At 39.9% G+C, this 20787-nt stretch overlaps 1 protein-coding gene across 1 annotated transcript; it reads right to left on the reverse strand.

The window, feature by feature from the left end:
• Positions 1-1236: 1236 nt before the first annotated feature.
• LOC145769677 (atrial natriuretic peptide receptor 1-like) lies at positions 1237-20091 on the reverse strand. Its single transcript, XM_082581352.1, has 23 exons — positions 19737-20091; positions 18400-18556; positions 16096-16247; positions 14870-15033; positions 12232-12392; positions 10798-10907; positions 10389-10497; positions 9746-9956; positions 8668-8748; positions 8114-8251; positions 7139-7223; positions 6724-7003; positions 6127-6198; positions 5930-6007; positions 5607-5784; positions 5320-5478; positions 4767-4922; positions 4407-4575; positions 4169-4315; positions 2537-2729; positions 2285-2459; positions 2071-2169; positions 1237-1960 (listed from the first exon to the last, which is right to left on the reverse strand). The coding sequence occupies exons 1-23, from the start codon at positions 20075-20077 to the stop codon at positions 1782-1784; spliced, it is 3594 nt and encodes a 1197-aa protein (XP_082437478.1). The 5' UTR covers positions 20078-20091; the 3' UTR covers positions 1237-1781.
• Between the last annotated feature and the right edge of the window lie 696 nt (positions 20092-20787).

Raw genomic sequence — 20787 nt, forward strand, 5'->3', positions numbered from 1 at the left:
AAGTGTGTATGGGAGTGACAAGGCTTGCAAACATGCGCCGTGTCTGCTTGTGAGTTGTGCATGAAATGAAAACGTCGAAAGATTTATCGGAAGAATCTTTAAAAAGCCAGTGCACCAAAAAATCCGGTTGATATTTACACCAACCACAATTTACAAGAGTGCGTGGAACATCAACGTCAGTTCTGAAGGGGCGGAGAAGGAATGAAAGTTGAAGAGTGCTGCTACAAAATACAAGACGCTCCTACAAGACGTTTGTTTCGATCGAGCTATTCACTTTGGTTTGTTTATAATATTTATTGCACAATCACTGTGATAGGTGTAACATTTTATTGGTGACCTCAGCTATGATAAGCTAATGTATAGTTGAACATATCTATCATTTGTATATTAACTGATTGTTTGTTGCAAGTTTGCTATTATCAGCCTAATGGGAGTAGCTAGAGAAACCCTAATCCTGTTAAGCTGTTGGTGCCCCGAGTGAGCATTCTATACATCAATGAATACTTACCATCGAAGCGCTGGAGTTGTTTCTTTTTCATAATCAGCTGAAATGTTCAGAAGTAGCGATCGCTTATAGAAGTTTTTAAGAAGGGTTGAGGATCTTTCTCCGAAAACTGTGATATCCAACTCGTAACAATAGAGTCTTAGTAGTTGCTCTATCCGACTGTCCGCATCCACAAATAGTGCAGAAACGATAATTGCTCTTTTTGTTAAAAATTGAAAAACGAATAAAATATTCCTTAGTTGGCAGGAGTCTGGTATGGCATGAAGGGTTGTGACCAATATATCTCAAAACAGGTTTCCACCTAACATAAAATAGGGAGGATTGTGCAACAGTTCCATAAAGCAGACAGACAAAGTGGTGATTGTTAAGTGACTTTCGTTGACGCGATATTTGTTTACTTTCCCAACAACTGTCTGAATGTTGCTCTCTTCCGGACATAAACGTCACATGCGCATTTTTGGCAATGCAGCGGGATACTCGGAAAGCGTGACGATGTGCGAGTCTGCGCTGAAGAGCCCGATGAGATCCTGAAGGCCGGAAAGGTTCTTTGTGACGTCACCTATCATGGATCATTCCCACCAAAGAGTTCGGATAAATTTTAATGTAAATTTGAGATCTTCAAATTCATAGAAAACTTAAATTTTTTTATCAAAGTTTTGGACAAAGATATTTCGTGATTCAACAAGCTTGACATTAATCTCTCACTTTGTTATCACAAAGAGTGATTTTGCAATTGTGATTTATTGATGAGAATTGATGGAAGATGATTTATGTATTCGTACGACTAAAATAACGAGTTATAACGTTTCATTTCATTTGTAATTGAATGAATAAATCAGCACCAAATCATCGATATAAGTATATTCTTTCTCTGGGGGGGAATCAAACTCGTGATTGTTGATCACGCTGGCGAGCTTGTCGTACGAGACTGAGGCTCGGAAGTATCAACATTGAGCTCCCATCGCTCCGCTTGGAACCAGAAAGAATTGAATTGGCGATAAATAAAATCAATAAAAATTATGAAATCAATCAATGGAAAATTAAATAACTCCTCCCAAACAACAACTGGGTTGTGGGAAGGTGCAGGCAGTGATAACAAAAGGCGATACTAAGAAAAGCAAACCAATGAATAAATATAAGTCGCCATGCAGTAGTCTCCAGTGACACGTTGTGACGTCACAGTGGTATAAGCAACGTACAAAGTAGCACGTCACACACACGTCATGGATGAATCTTTTGCTGCATGAAGGTAGAGTAGTCGAACAAAGTGACATCATTAGATGCGACTTTCCTTTTCGGGAAAAGATTTCACGTCATCGGTGACCTCACCCACCAGCCAGTACGTAGTGAGGGCTCCCTTTCCCTTCATAGGGACATCCCCTCTGAGCTGCAGTTGGAAGCTTTGATATTTATCGAGAAGTTGCTTCGTGGACTCCGACACGTGGATAGCGAGAGCTGCAAGGACATGATGGTTAGGTTGGAATCTTGTTAAATTTACGAAGTTTTTTTTATTCAGACCAAACTTAGGTATTTCAAATCTTTTTTTAAAATAAACAAAAACTCACGTGATCCACTGGACTCCATCCGGGACGCTGTGTTGACTGTGTCGCCGAACAAACAATAACGAGGCATCTTCAGCCCCACTACCCCGGCACAGCACGGCCCTGGAATAGTTTTTTGTTTATTATAAACCTCACCACTTTACAGCAACCTCTGGTCAATTGTGCTTTTCAATAAATTCGCTACTTTTATGATCAAACAATTAATTTTGTTTTTCACCAGTATGAATTCCAATCCTCAGTTTCAATTGGTCGCCTGGTCGATGACGTATCTTGAAGTTGCTGACCGCTCGGAGGAGCGCGAGAGCAGTGCGCGCGATCTCCCTTGCGTGACGTATCCCGTTACGCACCGGTAGGCCCGACACGAGCATGTACGCGTCACCGATTGTCTCCACCTGGAAACGTAACTAGAGTTAGAAGTGAACCTTGGTTGCGAGTTCGAACCTCGGTCGGGTCGGTAGCGAGATGTCACCTTGTAAACGTCGAAGTTGTCGATGATAGCGTCGAAACAAGTGTACAAATCGTTGAGGAGAGACACGATCTGCATCGGGCTCGACGCGGCCGACAATGACGTAAATCCGACGATGTCGGTGAAGCAGATGGTAACGCTTTCGAAAGCTTCAGCGGGAACCGCGTCGCCGCGTTTGAGTCGATCGACGACAGATCTGTGAGGAATTGTTGAAGGTTAGAAAGTGGTAAAAGATTTCAATTTTGTTTGAAGAAGAAGGTGCTAGGTTCAAATTTTGTTAATTTGCAGAAGTGTTGCAAAAACATTCAAGTTTCTTTAAGTAAAAATATAGTTAAGCTTAATGGTTAACCAAGTTAGTTACATGGAAGATTAGAAATTCGTTTATTCCTCATAAGGATTTGTAAAACTTTATTTGTTTATGGTGATTCCGAGAATTTAGCTGTTGGTGTTGCCTAAACAAAGGGTTTGACCTTCACAGCATGGATCGAAAACCACGAACAGAACATTCTAGTTTGTATTTGTAGTCTTATAAAGAGCCGTGATTTGCAAGAATTCTTTTGCGATTTCAGAATTAAGCGCCGAGAAAAAGATTTATTCATGTTCTGGACTTATAAGTTTGGAATTGTTTTCTATCGTCTTATAAAGCACCTCCTTGTGAATATTTATAACTTTATATGCTTGTTCTTTGTGCTTGCTTCTCGCGTATAATCTCTGTTTACGACTTAACGCGGGTATTCTAACCCGTGGTGTGGCATTCCTTTGCATGGAAGAAACGCATTATTGATCCGTATAATAAACAAATATGCTCCATAGTTCAATTGCCAAACTAATCTTTGTAGCATTCCCCGAAGGGAGAGACGTGTCAGCTTTGCTTGACGATCAGACAAAGGAATTCTTCCACAACAATAAAGTTTTGCAAACAAAAACAAGACAATTAAAGTTCATCACGATTTTTGTTGTTGCTGTCGTCACAATCTGTCGTTTATTGCATCAAAGTCTGTTCTATTCATTAAAACATGCGCATTGCGGGATGACCCCCCATTTGCTCTGCCCATGATCGGCCAGGTAGTGTGTGTTTACTTTCAGATACAAAATTTAGTTGTGGCAACCTCATTTAAAAAAAAGATTAAACAATGCATTAGATGCAATCAGTCACACATTCATTGTGAGATCATCAACCAGAAACAACAATTTGATTATGTCCTCACAGCAGAGCTCAAAACGTTTTGCTGGAATTTCTAAGCATATGTTATGACGTAGTTTGTTATTTTTAAACAAATAAACAATTCGTTGACTCGTAGTCGCATCTGTTCATTCACGTCGATTTAACGTCTGTAGATGTTGACTCAATTTTAAAAATGAAAAAATCAACAAACAGGCAGTTTCATGTCCAACCGTCAATAAATGACTAACGTTGAATATATTCAATCTTGCGAACCTGTCGGACCAAACTTGATGATGACACCGATAAGCTAGCAATCACGTTCAGTCAACAAACTAAGTGCAAAGTCCTGCTTTATAACAAGAAACAATTTATTGCGGATTGTTTCAGCTGTGAGTAACTTCATAATTTCTTCACATCAGAGAGTAACTTCATTATGAAAGTTTTCACCAAACTCGTTTAAATCAACTCACACTGGAAGCATTTGGTACAAAAGATCATCAGCTTTTTGCTTTTCCTCCATGTAAGCTGCTGTTCTCTCCTCCACAAGACCTTCCAGGTTGATCGCGTATTGTTCCATCCTGTGGAGAAGATTCTCCACCAGATTCCCAGGATTCTCCCTGAACAAACATCTCATTAAACGTCACAAAGGGAGAGGAGAGATTTGAAGAAAGATAATCAGAAAATGAAAATAGTAATCAGATGTGATACCTGTTAAATCTTTCAATGATCTTCTGAGTCAAAGTGAAGTCCGGTCTCTCATTGGGGTCTTCATGCCAACACTTGTGCATCAAATTGCAAATATCCTCACTGAGAATCGACAGATCGATCATGGGTCGGAAGTAGGGCGGGAAACCGCATCGAACCTTCGAGATGATTTCTGCGAAGATGCGTTGTTTGAAGTGAACTGCAGTGTTCTTGTGGTGACATTTATTTTGATAAATCCATATTATCGGTATCATACTGTTACCAAGTCTATGGCTTATGAATATTAGGATCATTCGAAAATAGCAAGTTATGATATTTTATGACGTTACAATGCAACACGCGTCTCCATGCACGAGTGATCACCTCTACAAGAGAGCGGTATTCCTCCAACGTAGAAAGGTCCTTTCCTGAGTGCGATCTCTTGCAAGATGATTCCGAAGCTGTAGACATCTCCCTTTTGGGAGCCGATGAATGTGTTGGAGGAACATCTTAACAATTCTGGGGCTGTCCACAGTTTCTCTGAACAAACAACATCAAGGTTCATACAAGTAACAAGAAGAAATCAAAGTCAAGAAATGTTGGGAATGAAAAGGTTCATTATATTTGTTGGGAAAATTCTTTCCTTCCTCATGTTGCCAGATGTCTGATCAAGACACAAGAACCGACACACAATTGGTTTCGATTCATTCCCTTTAAAACACAATGAGAGCACCGGTCTCGTGTCCATACTTTTAGTCCAATAAAGTGTTAACGTTGAAGGTTTGTTCCTTCCACCATGTTCAACGATTCTTGTTGTATTTCAGTATTCATCGCAAAACTTTGATTATCAAAAATGGTGTGACGTCAAATTGATGTGAGCAAGGAAACGACACGATATGTAGCAACGTGCGTGGTACAGTGAAGAGCTTGTACTCACTTTCACAATCTCTCTCGGACTCCACATCTGATGGGATGTTGCGGAAGGATTTCAATCCATAATCCGTGATCTTCAGGACAAACCTCGAGTCCACGACACAATTTGTAGATTTCAGGTTGCCATGGCAATGGATGGCGCTACCATGAAGGAAGCGCATTCCTAGGATCAACAAAACATGATTTATGAATCTGCTTGCCAGAAACTACGAAGAGACTTTTCATCTTCTCTAATGGAAGATAGATGATGATCTCTCCTCTAACCAAATCCGATCATGTAAAAGTGTTTACCTTTGACCAAGTCATTCATGAGGGAGACTCTGAACATCCAATCCATGGTGATCTCTTCATTGAGGAGGATGTCCTTCAAACTTCCCTTCCCGCAATATTCAGTGAGGATGCAAATATGTGGCCACTCCAGACAAGCTCCTTCAAACCTGGTCAGGTGCTCGTGAGTGACGTCACGCATCTAAAAAAATGATGATTGATCATGTGTGACGAAGAGAAGTTGATCAAGCATGACCTTGTTGTTTAATTCCGTTTCATTTGCAAGAGGAGATGACGACATTGCTATCATGCATACGTCATTACCATTAGGCCACGTCATTACTTACGTGTTTCAGTTCCATGAGAACTTCCCGCGTCAATTCAACTTTCTTCCTATTGGTCAGTTTCAAGACGACGGTCTTGTCCTGAAACAAACCTTCAGTTAGTTCAGTGGTTCTCAAACTTTTGTTCTTGTGTCGCTCTTGGATATTTGGAGCGACGCACAGTTTGAAGGCATTTAAACTTCCAAAGAAATGCTACCAACCTTGTACAATCCGATGGTGGTCAATCCCCCCCACGCTCTCTCGCTTATCAATGAACCCGCGCTCGTCTTCCGCTGAAAACGCGATAATCGGTTAGTATGATGACGTCACAAAGGTCAGAAATACTCAATGGAGTTTCAGAAACAATAGTTTCCATTATAAATATCACAAGCTAACGCAATTGATTGTTTTGTTTGGTTTGCTTTGAATCTGTATCCTCGGACTGACAAAGCCTTGATAGGTTCTTCCTGGTAGTTTCGCATACTTGTAGAGGCTTTTGACGGAGGGCCGGTTACCGAGATTGATAGAGTGAAGTTTCCGATTGTTAATATATTTTTGCCGGGGAATGTATCAATAAAAAGATCTATAACAGATGTAACATAATGCTATAGAATTCTGCAGTGGTGACTTCGGTTACACTGTATTGACAGATTGCTATTGTGGCACTTTGTCGATGGTCCCTTCATGTAGCAAAAGAAAATTTTACTATTTCCATAACAGAGCTTAATACCGCTCTAATATCTTGGGAATCACGCGCTTTTCGTGGTTTGTCCACGGCAAGTGTAATATTTCTTCCTCCCCGTTCCCAACCAACTCACCTCGCTGTCAAACACTCGGTCATTCTTTTTTGAATTCGATGACCATTTTCGCTTCCGCTTATGAGCGCGCTTGGCTGCTATCCCAGGAGGCATGGACGGTACAAAGTATGACATCATTTCGCCTAAGGTAGGATCGCTTTCAGACGCTCTCGCCCTCTCCATTTCTGTGCTCCAGTTCATTGTTCCACTGAGGATGCTGTCTGGAGACACTGACCACGTGATATCGCTGCGGTGTACACGCCACAATTGACTCTCGAGTTCCTTCTGAAGTGCGTACGACCTGACGTAATAAAACACAAGATTCCATGAGTTCATTCCTCGCTCTGCCTAAGCGAGCAATTACTCTCCTCTCGCTAATAGTTTCCCATCATGCACAATCTGAAAGCAATGACACTGTAACGTGACAAAGCGTTACCTGAAGGCGTAGATGGCGATGCCTATCCCCAACAAAACCACGATGCCAGCGACCGCTATTAGGGTCGAATGAAGTGTTGACATCCCTGGAATGTAAAATGTGTTTGAAAAGCCGAACATACATTTCAGTAAAAACAGACTAACTCTAGGATACAATAGTTATTTTTGCATGTTTGCAGTGTATAAATAATTGCGCTTAAACAAAGAGTTAAACTGTTTGGCCGATTCAACAACGGTCGTGATAAGCTATGACTTCAAGCTATCGGCTGCATGGCCAAGTAGTGGGAGCCCTGGTTTGACGTTCGATAGGGCGCCGGTTCGCCACCGCTTAAGGGCATATGGCTATCGTTGGCTGAGGCCTGGAACTTAAAGAAGCTATTGCATATTCTTTGGATTTTAGTGCATTTTTCTTAAAATGTCTTAATTTAGAGCAAGAGGACCTCATTGGTACCGGGCCCAAATTATCCTCGCAACGGCCCTGCATGGCTTTGTATGTGTTGATACTTCACCCTGCATGGCTATGTATGCGTTGATACTTCACCCTGCATGGCTATGTATGCGTTGATACTTCACCCTGCATGGCTATGTATGTGTTGATACTTCACCCTGCATGGCTATGTATGTGTTGATACTTCACCCTGCATGGCTATGTATGAGTTGATACTTCACCCTGCATGGCTATGTATGTGTTGATACTTCACCCTGCATGGCTATGTATGTGTTGATACTTGATACACTTTTCTGTCTTCTAATTGTTTTCTCGTTGATACACTTTTCTGAATTGTTTTGCGATTTCAAATCGTTGTCTTTCTTCAGGATAAGACTAACGTATTATTTGCAAAAATGAATTATGACGCAATATAAGATGTCTCATTGTTTCAAGAACGGCACTCGATGTTTGCTTCCACCCGAAGGTGACAATTGGCAAAATTTGTTACTGAGTGTGCCATGTTTATTTTGGCACGTTTTCTCTTACCTGGTTTGCTGCATTTGCTTCCGTCAAAGCCACATTTTGGCACATCTGGAGGTGGTGTGCCTCCCGGCCAGTCAACATCGGTGTGCTCGAAGTAGTGACCTTTGCCGGAGTCAAAGTTTCCAATTTTTTTAAATTTATCTGAAAGGTGAATGGAAGTGATGAGGAAAAGGAAAAAAGAAAACACCAATATCATGTAGAAACAAGTTTCATTGGTTTTACAATGTTATCGAATGATCGGGAGAAAAACACAAAAAGGTTTTAAAACCAAAGATTGAATCTACGTATTACCGATCCTTGCGGGGAGACTATTTCTACATGGACTGACATTTGATTGAATAAAATGATAATTGTTTCAGGACTTGAAACTTGCGCCACTCAGTGGCTATTGAGGGTTAGCGCAATACTGTGATTTGGCCGATATTTGAACCCAAAACCTTTGGATTCAAGCTACAACAGCATGGATGAGTGAAGGCTGCACTTGGGAGTTGCTGGTCTTAGGTTTTATAAAGAATTCTCAATCAGGAAATGAAGTTTAATCTCGAACGTGGTTTTACCTTCATCAACGTCATAATGGAAAACGACAAAGTCGAACATTCTGTCGCCCTTTTCATCGAACGTCATCGCGCCGCTCACTCCTGCAGATGAAGACGACGTTATGAAGTAATTTAAAAAAATAGATATAGAATAAAAGCAAGGGGCTTTGGAGGGGGTTTCCATGGCTACCTTCATGCAGTGGGGCTACGAATATTTTAAACAACAACAAGCATAACTTTGATAAGCGGTTAATTCTTTCGTTTATTTTGCCAAAGCAAAACATAACAATTTTGTACGCAGCCAATTCTTTGCTAGCAGCCAATTTCTTGCCAATTGCCAATTCTTTGCTATTAAGTAAAATAGATTATTAATATTTTATAACCTGTGTATAATATCTTGGTCTGATTGCATTAACTTCCCGTCTCTTACCGACAGCTTGACATCAGCCATGTTGAGCGTATAAATATTATGTTAAATTTGCACTGGGTGGCTTATGTAAGTAAAGAGGAATTTTTATAAATCAATCAACATTAAACGCGATGTTGACGAAAAAATACGTTGCTCTCTTGTTATGTCACACTTTGGTCTTTGTTAAAGAATCGTGACTTTAAGTAGTTTGGTTCTATATTTCCATCGGAAACAAAGCGGCATCAATCTTGTGATGCAGGCTCGAGCTGTTCGGAACGTCCTGAAGCGAATAATTAAAGTTTGAGCTGTTTCTTAGAAAAATTTGTGGTAAACTAATCTATTGTTAATAATGCAAACGCGATATCGCGCTGGCAGCTTCAACTCGCTTCCAAGTAAAAACGTTGGTTTTCAAAGTTTGAAATAAAAGCGAAAATTTTAGATTTCAACAAAAGCACGCGTTCAAGGCGCCAGACCAAACGCGGCGGATTCGATTGATGACTGCAAATCTTGAAGATAATCCATTTCAGAAATTTTTGATGCGGATTACTTGACAAAATGTCCGACCAAGCGTCTCTTTTAAAACTTTTTGCTAAGAATTTTGCATTTTTTAAATCAAATTAATTTTTTGCTTCAAATTTACCACATTTCGTTTCCTCTTTGTTTTCTAATTAAGGAAATCTTGGAAATTACCTTGAAATGTTTTGTTGGCAACATAAGCATTCATGAGGTCCCCGCCATTGTTGAAGCCATTAATATGATTATGGGCCGTAGAAGGTTCCTGGGAACCAGTTGTAACTCTTCCCTCTGGTTGGGGGAGAGTGCTGTTGTCATGGAGAGAGCTGTTGAGCACATGGGCCAGCATCACGAGAGAGTCATACAGGTAAGCAGGATATGGATTTTTCTGTTAAAAGATAAAAATAAATTAGTTTTGAATCAAGTAAAGATTAAGATTTCGTTTAAATATTCAGGATAATGAGAAATTGATGAACAAAATCAGCCCGGTTCCGAAACTTGTAATTTATTGATAAAGCTTTTGCCCTGAAGGAGGCTTCTTCAGTGTTCAAATAGAATCTTGTTCAATGAGAATTTTTGTATTTCAATAAATCCACATCCTTTCTCACATTTTAATTGAAAAAAATCTTTTATTTTTTCAATGAAAGATTTTAATTTTGAGATGCCAGAAATGAAGGAAACTTAGATCTTCAAATTTGGAAACAGAATATTTCCAGCGGATGCTATGCCGTGACGTCAGAATCTGTGCTCATGGAAGCCGTTTAAACGATGATGTTAAAATAGGAACTTTGTTGAGGGAAACTCTGGAACGGAACCTCACCTGAAAGTACTGGTCGAGGCTGTCCGCCCCGTATTGGAGTCTTTCGCTGTCCGCGAGTTGCATCGCGATGTGCCTCGATAACTTGGGATCTAAATCTTCAAATAAATTCCTGAAATTTTGTAATAAAATGTGAAACTATGCCAAGACCTAGAAAGCAAGATGCCCGTTCTGGTTTGCAAAAATTGAAAATAAAATCTAAACATTGTTAACTTGTTCTTAACTTTATCAAGAGATTTTAAAGTCTCTTTCATGAAAATGTGAAGATAAAATTATTTTATATAAAATTTTACTTAGCCAAAGATTTTTACAAGTTTATCCTCCAACGACAAACAACTCTAGATCGTGGCACCGATAACAGTGAGGGCGTAGTCTCGGTACGGAAGCTACCAAGTTGGGGACAACATCTTACCTCCCCAGTTCTTCCTTTAACTTGTGAACAAATGTGTGATGCTTCCGAGTCTGTTCTTTTGGTAACGTCACAACCAACGCTGTCTCCAATATCTTCCGGAGCTTGACGTCCTTAATACATTGTTACGTCACAAATCTTTGACAGATGAGCTGTACCTGACAGCGTAAGGCTTGCTATAATGAACTTGCTGCTTTTGGGGGATTTGACAAAATTATTTTGAAATGACTTCAATGTTTTTGTAGTTATCAGTTTTTATCTCAGCGTTATGCGATTCCAATCGTTAAGAAAACATCTTTTCACAATTCTGAAGCGTTTGAAGACAACAGGGCAACCATCAATTATCTTCGTTGCCACCGGAAGAAGTTCACTTGTTTGTTTTGCCAATGGAAAGAATCAACAGAGAGGATCTGCCGAAGCTTTACACGAAGTTTGAAGGTTGAGTGATATTTGAACTTTTAAGCAAAATATGTGTTGAAAAAACTTTTGCTGTTGCACTTGAATACAACTTTGGTGAGATATTATTTACAGACTATAGATTTATAGGCGATTTAGTTGAAATTTTCAAAACAATTTATTTGCAATAAAAAATAAAAATTTGTTTGAAATAAAAAGTTAAATTCAAGCATTTGTTAAATTTCAACCTCAGACGATTTCTTTTATTTCAAACGAATAAATTTCTTCAATAATGGCACAATGTTCTGATGAATAATGTTCTGATGAACAATGTTCTGATGAACAAAATTTGATGAAACTCGAAATCTATCTCATTACCTTTGTTGTATATGTCAGAAGATTTCATTAAGTTTATAAATGAATTGTTTTGTCACAATTTATGAAAACATTAACAACAACAAAAAATGTTTTGAAGTAAGGACAAGCTGCTATTCTATCACTTCCTAGGCCAAACTATTAATAGACAATGATTTATTCTGAGGCTCTTTCGGGAAACATGACTTGGTTTGTTTGTTGTGTGGAAACTATGCGTTTGTTTGATCAACCGCATCGCGAGGGGATCTGCGTGGTTTGAGGTTCCATTGGAGTTGATTTTTATTTTTATTCAACTTTTGTTTCAAACTTTGACTCAACTTTCAACAAAGCAAAGGAATTCTACCGAAGCTTTAGCGACTTCGTGCTCAGGCCGATCGAGAATGTTGATTACGCGCAAGAACAAACAATACCGCTTCGCAGACGTACGAAAGCAACGTGATGGCTGCCACTTAGACGGGCATTTAACAGCAACACATTTTCAAAATATTTGGCACTCACTTTTTAAGTGTAAAGTTATCTGGTACTTTTATAAATTGTTTTAAGTATACATGTTTACTTTGGAGCTTATGACACTGGACATTAGATTTAGTAAAAACTTCTAAACGTCAAAGATTTATTTGTTTTTTTCTTCTTGTTGTAGTTTCGCCAACGCCTAATCGCACTTACAACGATTTCTGTCCCGTTTTCATCTTCGTACTTCCATGGGGTCGGCCCCAATTGATCTTCAAGGTCGATTATGATGTAAACATACTCTCCATTGTGACCGTACACAATCGCCTGCTCCAACATCTCGAGCACTGTGTCCCCATCCGCGCTGATGATGAGCACTGTGGAAGAATCGAGCGTTTAGAGATCTATGATGGTCAAACTTTTTCAGAAACAGCGTGTAATCAAAAAATGACCAAGAACGTTATAAGGAGTTGCTTATAACTCTGCGTCCACAGAGCACTCGCATTGCACTCAATGATTTACCATTGGCAGAAAACTTCAGCTCGATTCAAAACAAACAAGACAATAATTCAATGATGGCCAACTTTTGTTTCATCATCCCGATATCTGATCGGGAAAAGTGTTTCAACTTTCTTGAGATAAAATAATAATAACCACATTTTAGTTTGCACCCATTGTGACAAAATACAGCACGCTGTGAAGAAATATCGTGCTGAGGGGCCGGAACCTGTCATTGCTGCCGAATTCAAATTGTCCTGCCGCTTTGAGTGCTTCAGTCGAAGCTGCTGATTGTGAGTTCCAAAGCAGCGTGTTCTCGATTTGTTGATAGTTTTGTGATGTATACGACGAAACAATTAGTAATTTCCTTACTTTATTACGTCATCCCATCAAGTGAATGAAACGTAGTTAGATCACGTGACTAACTGATATTTCATCAAACTTTTAATTTTAAACTTTCAATGAACCGCTTCCGGTGGTGGGAAGGTTGCGGTTGCCCATCCGGCCACACGCGAAGCCTCAGAAACAAAGGGAGATTGTGATAAAACAATTGCGGTGCTCCCAACAATCGCAATGAGGCTGATGGCTGTTGTGGTTGACTTCAGTGTTGGAGACCACCACCGGTTAGATTGTGACGCAGTAATATTGACATGGGGGTTCCAGGGGTACTTTTGGGCATCGATTAGATCATTTCATTTATTTTCAAGCAGAATGTTTTCAATGAAAAAAAGAGAGAATTTCGACACTTTAAACCCTGATTAACGTAAAGTCAATAGAGGATCCGCGTAAAGCAGATACAAAAGCATCTAATTTAAATTAGATGCTTTTGTATGACGTCGCGCTTTGTATTCAAATTAGATGCTAATGTTTTCAAGCCTTTAATTTCATCTTAACATTTCAATTTTTTGCCACGTCTTGAAAAACAGAAAAGTGCCATTTGCAGCGAGCGATGCATTAGCGCTTCAACGCGTTTATGATTAATTATGCGAGAAGATGTCGTGCGACAACCCCGTGCGTCGTTTATGAGCTCAGAGTAAACTCCTCAATTAAACAAGCCAGTGAGTTGTCACAATGGAACTGTTTGTCATTGTGAGATGTGACGCCGACCACATGACGCGCCAGACAAGTTACTGATAACCACGGTTCACATTGTATTGCGTCATAAAACAGCACAAACACACATTCAGCAACAATTGATTGCTTTTCGCTGCAAAAGAGGCAAGTTTCCAAAATGTTTCCAGTGAACGTTGTCGCAATTCAACCCCTCTGTCCCACTCATTATGACGTATCATCCCTCGTTGTTACAGCTGGTGCGCGACGTCACAATCAGAGCACTCTCACGCGATAACTCGCAGAGAAAATAATTGAAAGCCTATTTCTTCCATTTATTTAAGAAAAGTCAACAAGAATCGGTGACACTACAACCGCCGACATTTGACCCCTGACCCCTAATCACGTGATTGAAATGATTATAACGATTGGAATGACAGCAAGGAAGTTTCCATTAAAAGAAATTGTTCACTGAAAATATGTAATTTTGATGCGTTTTGAGTCTCAGCTGAGCCTCCTACTCTGCGGTACAGAAGCCGATCATCCGGGTGCTTGCACTGTTTGTTTTGCGTAACAGACAAGAGGAACTTCAGAAGCATTCCCACCTTTGGGAATCTGGACGTGAAAACGTACGATGACGTCATAATATTGCGGTCAACGACCGCCATTGGTTGTGCGAGTCACCACAAAGTGGCGTGAGAAATTTTGAGGCCAAAGAAGTTTTACTTTTATGAGAATTCGATAACAGCTGCCTCTCTTGTATGACTTCTATAAAAATGTAAAATAAAGCATTCCATGGAACCCAGCAGCATTCCAAGGTTACCATCTCACATCTCAAACATCGCGTGCTCGCCTTAGGCGAAGTGGGCGATGTTTACTTTGAAAAGATCTCGCGACCGAGTCGAGATGCGGCGTTTGTTGAAAGGCGTTCACACTTTCACATGAGCAGATTAGCCGCGAAAGTGGTCGGTAATGTTTGATAATGTAAACAATTCGAGCAAGTAAACAATAAAGCAATTCCATGACTAAAGTTATGAAAAACATTTTTACCCTGCTCTTCAATTCACATGTCATTGTTGATGTCACCTTCCAACAGCAGCTGCAGTGTTTCCAATTAATTAAAAGGGGAAAATAGAAATATGTAAATTCTTTATTCTTTACTGACCTTCCATTAAAGGTGGCAATGCGCATTCCGGGAATGAATTGAATTATGAAGATGCGCATTGCTACTGAGGGTGAAACGTTAAAACGGCTTGAAAACATTTCTTGTCTTACTTCTAGTACTTTCTGATAAACTCGATCTCACCTCTGCCCTGTTTCTTCACTTCCATGAAGGCCACCGGGTAGTTGTACCTCAGCAATGACTCCTGGTTGTTCTTGTATTCGGACAAACGTATCTGGTTCTGCTCCAGGTCTGGGTAGGCTTCCTTCACCCTGTCGAAGACCCCCTCCATCATGAAGTAGTGGTACCTTTGTCAGCATTGTGATGTCAGATATGTCAACTTTAGTGACTACGCAATAATGCCTCCACCAGCGGATTATTATCATGGAGTCCCCCAGTAGAGGCAACTGCTGTGGTCCACTTCTTCTAAATCTTTCCACAATTTATTTGGTTCCAGGTCAAATCTTTTATCAAAGATAATATGTCGAAATTACAACAACCTTCGCTTTTTCAACGTCAGTTTAACGAAATGTTACCGACACACTAATCTATGAGCGCGATGGACAATTACTCAGCGATAGTCACTCGATGACTGGTCAGGCAACAATGCCGATGACAATCGCTTGTTTGTTTTTGTTTATTCAATTTTATTAAATATTTGTTGGGGATTTCAACTTAATCATCGAAATCTACCGAACGCCGCAAACGAACAATAACAAATTCGGAGAAAAGTTGAAAAATCTCTTCAAAAACACAATCTTTGATGACGTCATAATTGATCATATTGTGATGACAATAATAATTAATTTGATTGAATAAACAAGGTCGATTTTGAGATAATTGGAAATCCCAAAATCACGTGATTGTTTACCGACCAATCAGCAAAGAGCGCACACTGACGAGGCAAACCCAAGACAACAGTTCCACCCCTAGGTCCCATAAGCAAGTACAACATCACTGAGGCGATGAAGCATAAAGCAAGAATCGTCTTTGCTTAATGAAAAGCAGCAAAATGAAGAGTTTGGTCTCTCTAATGACAACTGAACTGAACCTACTGTTATGTCAACTTCTAGAAGTTTCTAATGGAAGAATTTAAAAAAATTTAGCACACTTTCAGCTCGAACCAGTTGATTAGTTAAAAGATAAAGGGACGACTTTGCGAGGCCAAAAGTATTGCCAGCAAAGACGGTTATTGTGACGTCATGGGGTCGTTTGTTGGCAGCGAGACTTGGTCGTACATCAGCTATTTCAATTTTAGGCGATAATTCCAGTTGTTTATTTTCCAACATTAAATAAACAATAAATAGTAAACGCAATCGCTTCTACAAGTCAAAGCAAAGTTTTACAACAGTCTCTGTAGTGTCTCTCACCTTTCCATTCCTCCATCCTCGAATACTTCCACGGCCGTTGAGGTCCAATTATAAAACCTCAGAATAGCTGAGACGCAGTCCCCAACTTCGCTAGCCACTGGTCCGGTGCGGATCAATGTGTTCTTGTCAGTTCCTGACTTCGCTTCCTTTCCCTGAACACAATTATCATCAGTTGCTGAAGATTTTCATAGAAGAACGTCAATTATCATAGCTGATGAATAACTGTCATTGATTGAAAAGTTTTTTGAAAACCCATTTGTCGGCAATATGGCTTGCCAGGTCATGTTAACATGGGACATGTTTCCTGACTGGTGCTTGTGTTGGCTTTGCTGCGTTGTAGAATAGTCTACCTCGTCGTAATATGAAGAGCACTGATAGTTGTCGTGTGAAGTTGTTTAAACGATATTTTGTGTTTGTTTAATGTTTATTTCTGTTGTAAATGCCTGATGCTTTGCGAATGATCTAAATAAAATTCTGTCTGAATCTCTACACAGGGATATTTGTTTTTGTGCGGATTAATAGGTATACCTAATGGCGCGGTGCCCCGGTGGTTGTCCACCAATTGAATGGAGCACCCCATGAATTATTATGGGTTTAGTGAATAATTAAAGAAGTTATCATTTTTGCAAGCAAAAATGAAATTGGCCGCTTTTTATGACCACAGGAACAGCTTGAAAACTCTGATTTCACAACAACTGGTTTGGATTATGCAGGATCTTCGGTTAGGATGGAGGTGGCAGCTTGTTTGGATGGATCAGGATTTTGCGAATATTTGAAGCCGCTTCGGGCGATGCCGCGCTTGTTGACGCTTTTTGAAAATTTATAAACGATTTTAACAAAAGATTATAAGTCACGTGAAAATGCTGTGACAATTAACGCTTATCGTTTCGATAAGGTCTGAAATAGTTCATTAGTTTGGTGAAGCAATGAAATATTTTGTGACAATATTAAAATGAGTCAAAGGTTGCTGCCGATTTGCGTTCGTAACTTTAAACTTGTGGCATTGCTGATATATTTCTTGAATACCTCATCTCTGTAAAAACGATGAACTCAAACTTCTAAAATGTTTGAGGTATAAGAGTCTGCAAACCTGGAAATGCTTTCACTGTGAGGAAGCAACTTACAATCACAAATTTCAGGGAAAGTTTACTTTATCTAATTTTCAATGTATCGTTTGTAGCTGCACCTTCTTTCTCGGGCGGGATAGCTCAACAATTATGTAAACATCATGAACATAAACGCGATTCAAACGGCACCTAAGGTTTATGTATTTCGAAAAACACAAAATTTTATCACAATTACGAAAATAAACAAAATTTCAAAACTGAAAAATAATTCTGTTGAAAGACAAGGCGCCACAATCGGCGAGTCGTCGTTGAAATTGTCATCCCGGAAAGTGGATTTACTTCATTGCTGAAGAAGTTGGCGTGTTACAAATGTTAGGTCACAATCATCTCACGTTTTATGTCTGAAATATTTTGCAAAAAGAGCAAAAGCGCAATTTGACCGATTAGTTTTGGGATGCAAAGATAATTGCTTTTGTAGTAATTGAAATTTAAAACTAAAATTTATTTTGTTTATTATTCTCATCACTTTGCTTCAGCTATGATTAAAGTTAAATGGATTTTCATAGAGGGATTGCCAACTATGTATTGTGACGTCACGAACAGCTGTCACAGCAATGCAAGCGTTCAAACCACAAGGTCAAACTTCATCGAAACGACGGCAGCAAACCGAGAGTTTATTGAAATTGTAAATCACTGGGTTGCTTTCATCTGTTTGGTTTGCATCGGAATTTCTCGGTCAACAATTGTGGCATTGTGACGTCACATAATTGCAGCTTCCAATCGTTTCGACCCGAGCTTGAGCCCAATCAGCCGATGACCCCCGACAGCATCAGGCTTGGAATAGATGATTTATTAATTTATTGTCCCAAATCTTTCTCGATAATTTGTGCAATTGTTTTAATTGCGTTTTTACATTTCTGTTGTAAATCAGTATCATGGTCTGTCCGCCGTTTAAAGACAGGAAAGTTAGAACTTATCAGTTTCAAAAATCACATAAAATTACTCAGCAAAACTTTGGATTAAAAATTACATCTAATTTGAACTAAATAAAATTAAGCAGAAATTTTCACGTTTAACCGCAGTTCGCTCTCACTTCAAGAATTTTTGTTCGAGCAACCTGGCTTTTTGTTTTCAATTGCTTAAGATTTGTTTACAAAGAATTTTCTCACTGATCACTCGATGGCCACATTGGTCACTCGACATGGCAGTAACAAGCCCAGTTTATGAGGTCGCTTACCTTGAGCTTGATTGAGATTGCTCCCGGGGTGAGATTCAGTTTGCCCCAATGTGACGTGAGCGACGACACGCGCGCCATCGCGTACGGATTCATCGGACCAATCAGAGCCGTCATGTGGTCCAACACCACGGAGTCGACTGCCGCGATTTGAGCCAATCTGGAAATTGTTGAAAGTTTATTTCCACAGCTTTGATACACGAATAGTTGTGAGGTGGAAAGCAGCCATTGCTTAATTCTTAAGTGGTTCTGCGTTCAAATCCCGCCCAGAACATATCAGACGACGCAAACTACGTCGTTGCACGTTGCCCGTGAAGCAGTCATAATTGAACAATAAGCCAACAGGGGGTTATGACCACCGCAACAATGAACAGAATTGACGAAGTGCAGCTGCTGCAAACGCTTAGCTGTCACACTGACATCATCACAGCCTTGGCATTATGACGTTTTGTGATAGAAGACATTTCCATGAGGTGAAGTTTTCACTGAAGCTCAGATGTAAATCCGCTCTCAATGTAATCGATTGTAAATGAGTCATCTTTGACCTGTGACCTCTTGATGACCCTTGACCTCGTGGTAATTCTGGGGTTTGAAGATAATTATAAAACTTTTTGTAATTTCTAGTGAAATCAGAAAGTTGAAAGTTAATTTCCTCAGTGACAACATAATGCTAACGCGCAGGCTGATCACGCCTGGAGACCTTCCTTCCATCAATATGTATCTCACTGTGAAGATCATGCCACAAAAGTTTGACGTAAACTATTTTATTGTTAACTTTATCGGGGCGTGAATTGTTCGTGACAATTCGACGAAGACATCAGTTGCAACTCCATTCCATCGGTCGCCATTTTGTTTCAAGCTCTGTGCAAGATCTACACAAATTTGTGGAACAGATTGGACTGAATCCACGAAGAATCCGCGTCCTGCGCGTCCAAACGAGTTCAGCGATGCGTCAAGAATGAACTTAAGTTTTAATATGCAACAAACGTAATTTTTGAAGTCATCACATTTCAACCTGATCGCAGTCAACGACAAATTAAATTTATTGTAAAACAAATAACAGATGTAAAACATTGAAAAGCTATTCAATAGATTAAGTTTCGCTGGCAGCGCGATCGTTGCTTCCTTCACAATGTAGATAGGCTACTAACGACCTGTTTTAACCTGATGCTGCGAGTTCGCTGTGGTAGTAGCGGTTTGCACCAGCGTTCGGAACACAGTTCCCTCCTGGTCATGTGCTATGAAGATTATTGAAGAACAGCATCAGGCTAAAACAGGTCCTTAAACATTGTATGGATTGAAAAGTTAAACGATTTTTTGCAGCTTTTTTGTCTACTAACCTCACTGAAGCTTTTCCTTGTTCGTCTCCCGAGTCATAATACCGGAGCGCGATGTCGAATCCATCCAACAAACCCTCCGATCGCTTGATGTCTTTCAATGCAAGGTCGAGTGCCGACTTTGCGAACACGTACGACCACGGGTGAATGACGTAGTCTTGCGTGTAGTGTACGCACTCGACGTTTATATCGTTCCCATTCACGCAACCGGAAAGAAATTCGTTCAGACCCAGTCGGGGGCCAGTGTAAGCGTAGTCTGCTGCTGCATCATAATCGTTCAATGACGAATTCATTTGCTGGACAATCGTATGGAGGTTCCGGAAAGCTTTTCTTCCCGGGACCATGACTGTGATGTTGATCTGCTTGGGGGTGGCCAACGTCATCAGCAAAGCTATTATTACAATCATCGCGAGCGGGCGCATCTTTAACGCAATGAAATCTGCCATTCTTGTGTTTTCTGTAAAATTCTACTCTTCGATTTTTGAAATTAATCGACAAAGTTATTTTCAAGCATTTCAGAAAATATTCTCGTTGAGCTCCTGGTAAACTTCAAATCTAACTGAAACTGTGAGAAAGTTGTCCAACTTAATAGCAATGCAACCGCGATGAAAAGAAGGCTGCCATTGTGACATCACCAATCGCTTCAGGCTGAATAACATTGTAAGACCATCAGCAGTTTATTCGTTTAACTTATCTTTGATGGATGAATCAAGAAAAATTCTTTAAAAGGAGGTGTCAACACACTTGAAGTATATATGCAGCGCTTATTTGTTCTCTAACCTCCCTAGACAGGAACTGAACTATTGGTCCAGAGTAAAAGCTGACTGTCATCTTCATCTCTGTCGCGCGGCATCGATGAAGATGTAGGAGAGATGTCAGTAAGAAGATTAATTCACAAACGAGTTTATTGAAGACACAAACATACCAAGCCTATTACATCGCTCTTTGTCAGCAAAATCCGCGAGTCTTTATTTGATAACAAATGATAATATTTATATAAATGAAATCACAGTAATCCTTTCATTACATCACAATCGCATCAATCCCTCTGTCT

The sequence above is a fragment of the Aplidium turbinatum genome, chromosome 4, assembly GCF_918807975.1.
Source record: "Aplidium turbinatum chromosome 4, kaAplTurb1.1, whole genome shotgun sequence".
NCBI classification, from domain to species: domain Eukaryota; kingdom Metazoa; phylum Chordata; class Ascidiacea; order Aplousobranchia; family Polyclinidae; genus Aplidium; species Aplidium turbinatum.

What these genes read in the sequence shown, in the direction of transcription:
- LOC145769677 (XM_082581352.1), bottom strand. Translation starts at nt 20,077, where the DNA reads ATGGTCCCGGGAAGAAAAGCTTTCCGGAACCTCCATACGATTGTCCAG. An exon ending in CAATCTCAATCAAGCTCAAG is followed by an intron (nt 16,248 to 18,399) that starts GTAAGCGACCTC and finishes AATTGTGTTCAG; the next exon opens with GGAAAGGAAGCGAAGTCAGG. An exon ending in ATCGCCATCTACGCCTTCAG is followed by an intron (nt 7,004 to 7,138) that starts GTAACGCTTTGT and finishes TTATTACGTCAG; the next exon opens with GTCGTACGCACTTCAGAAGG.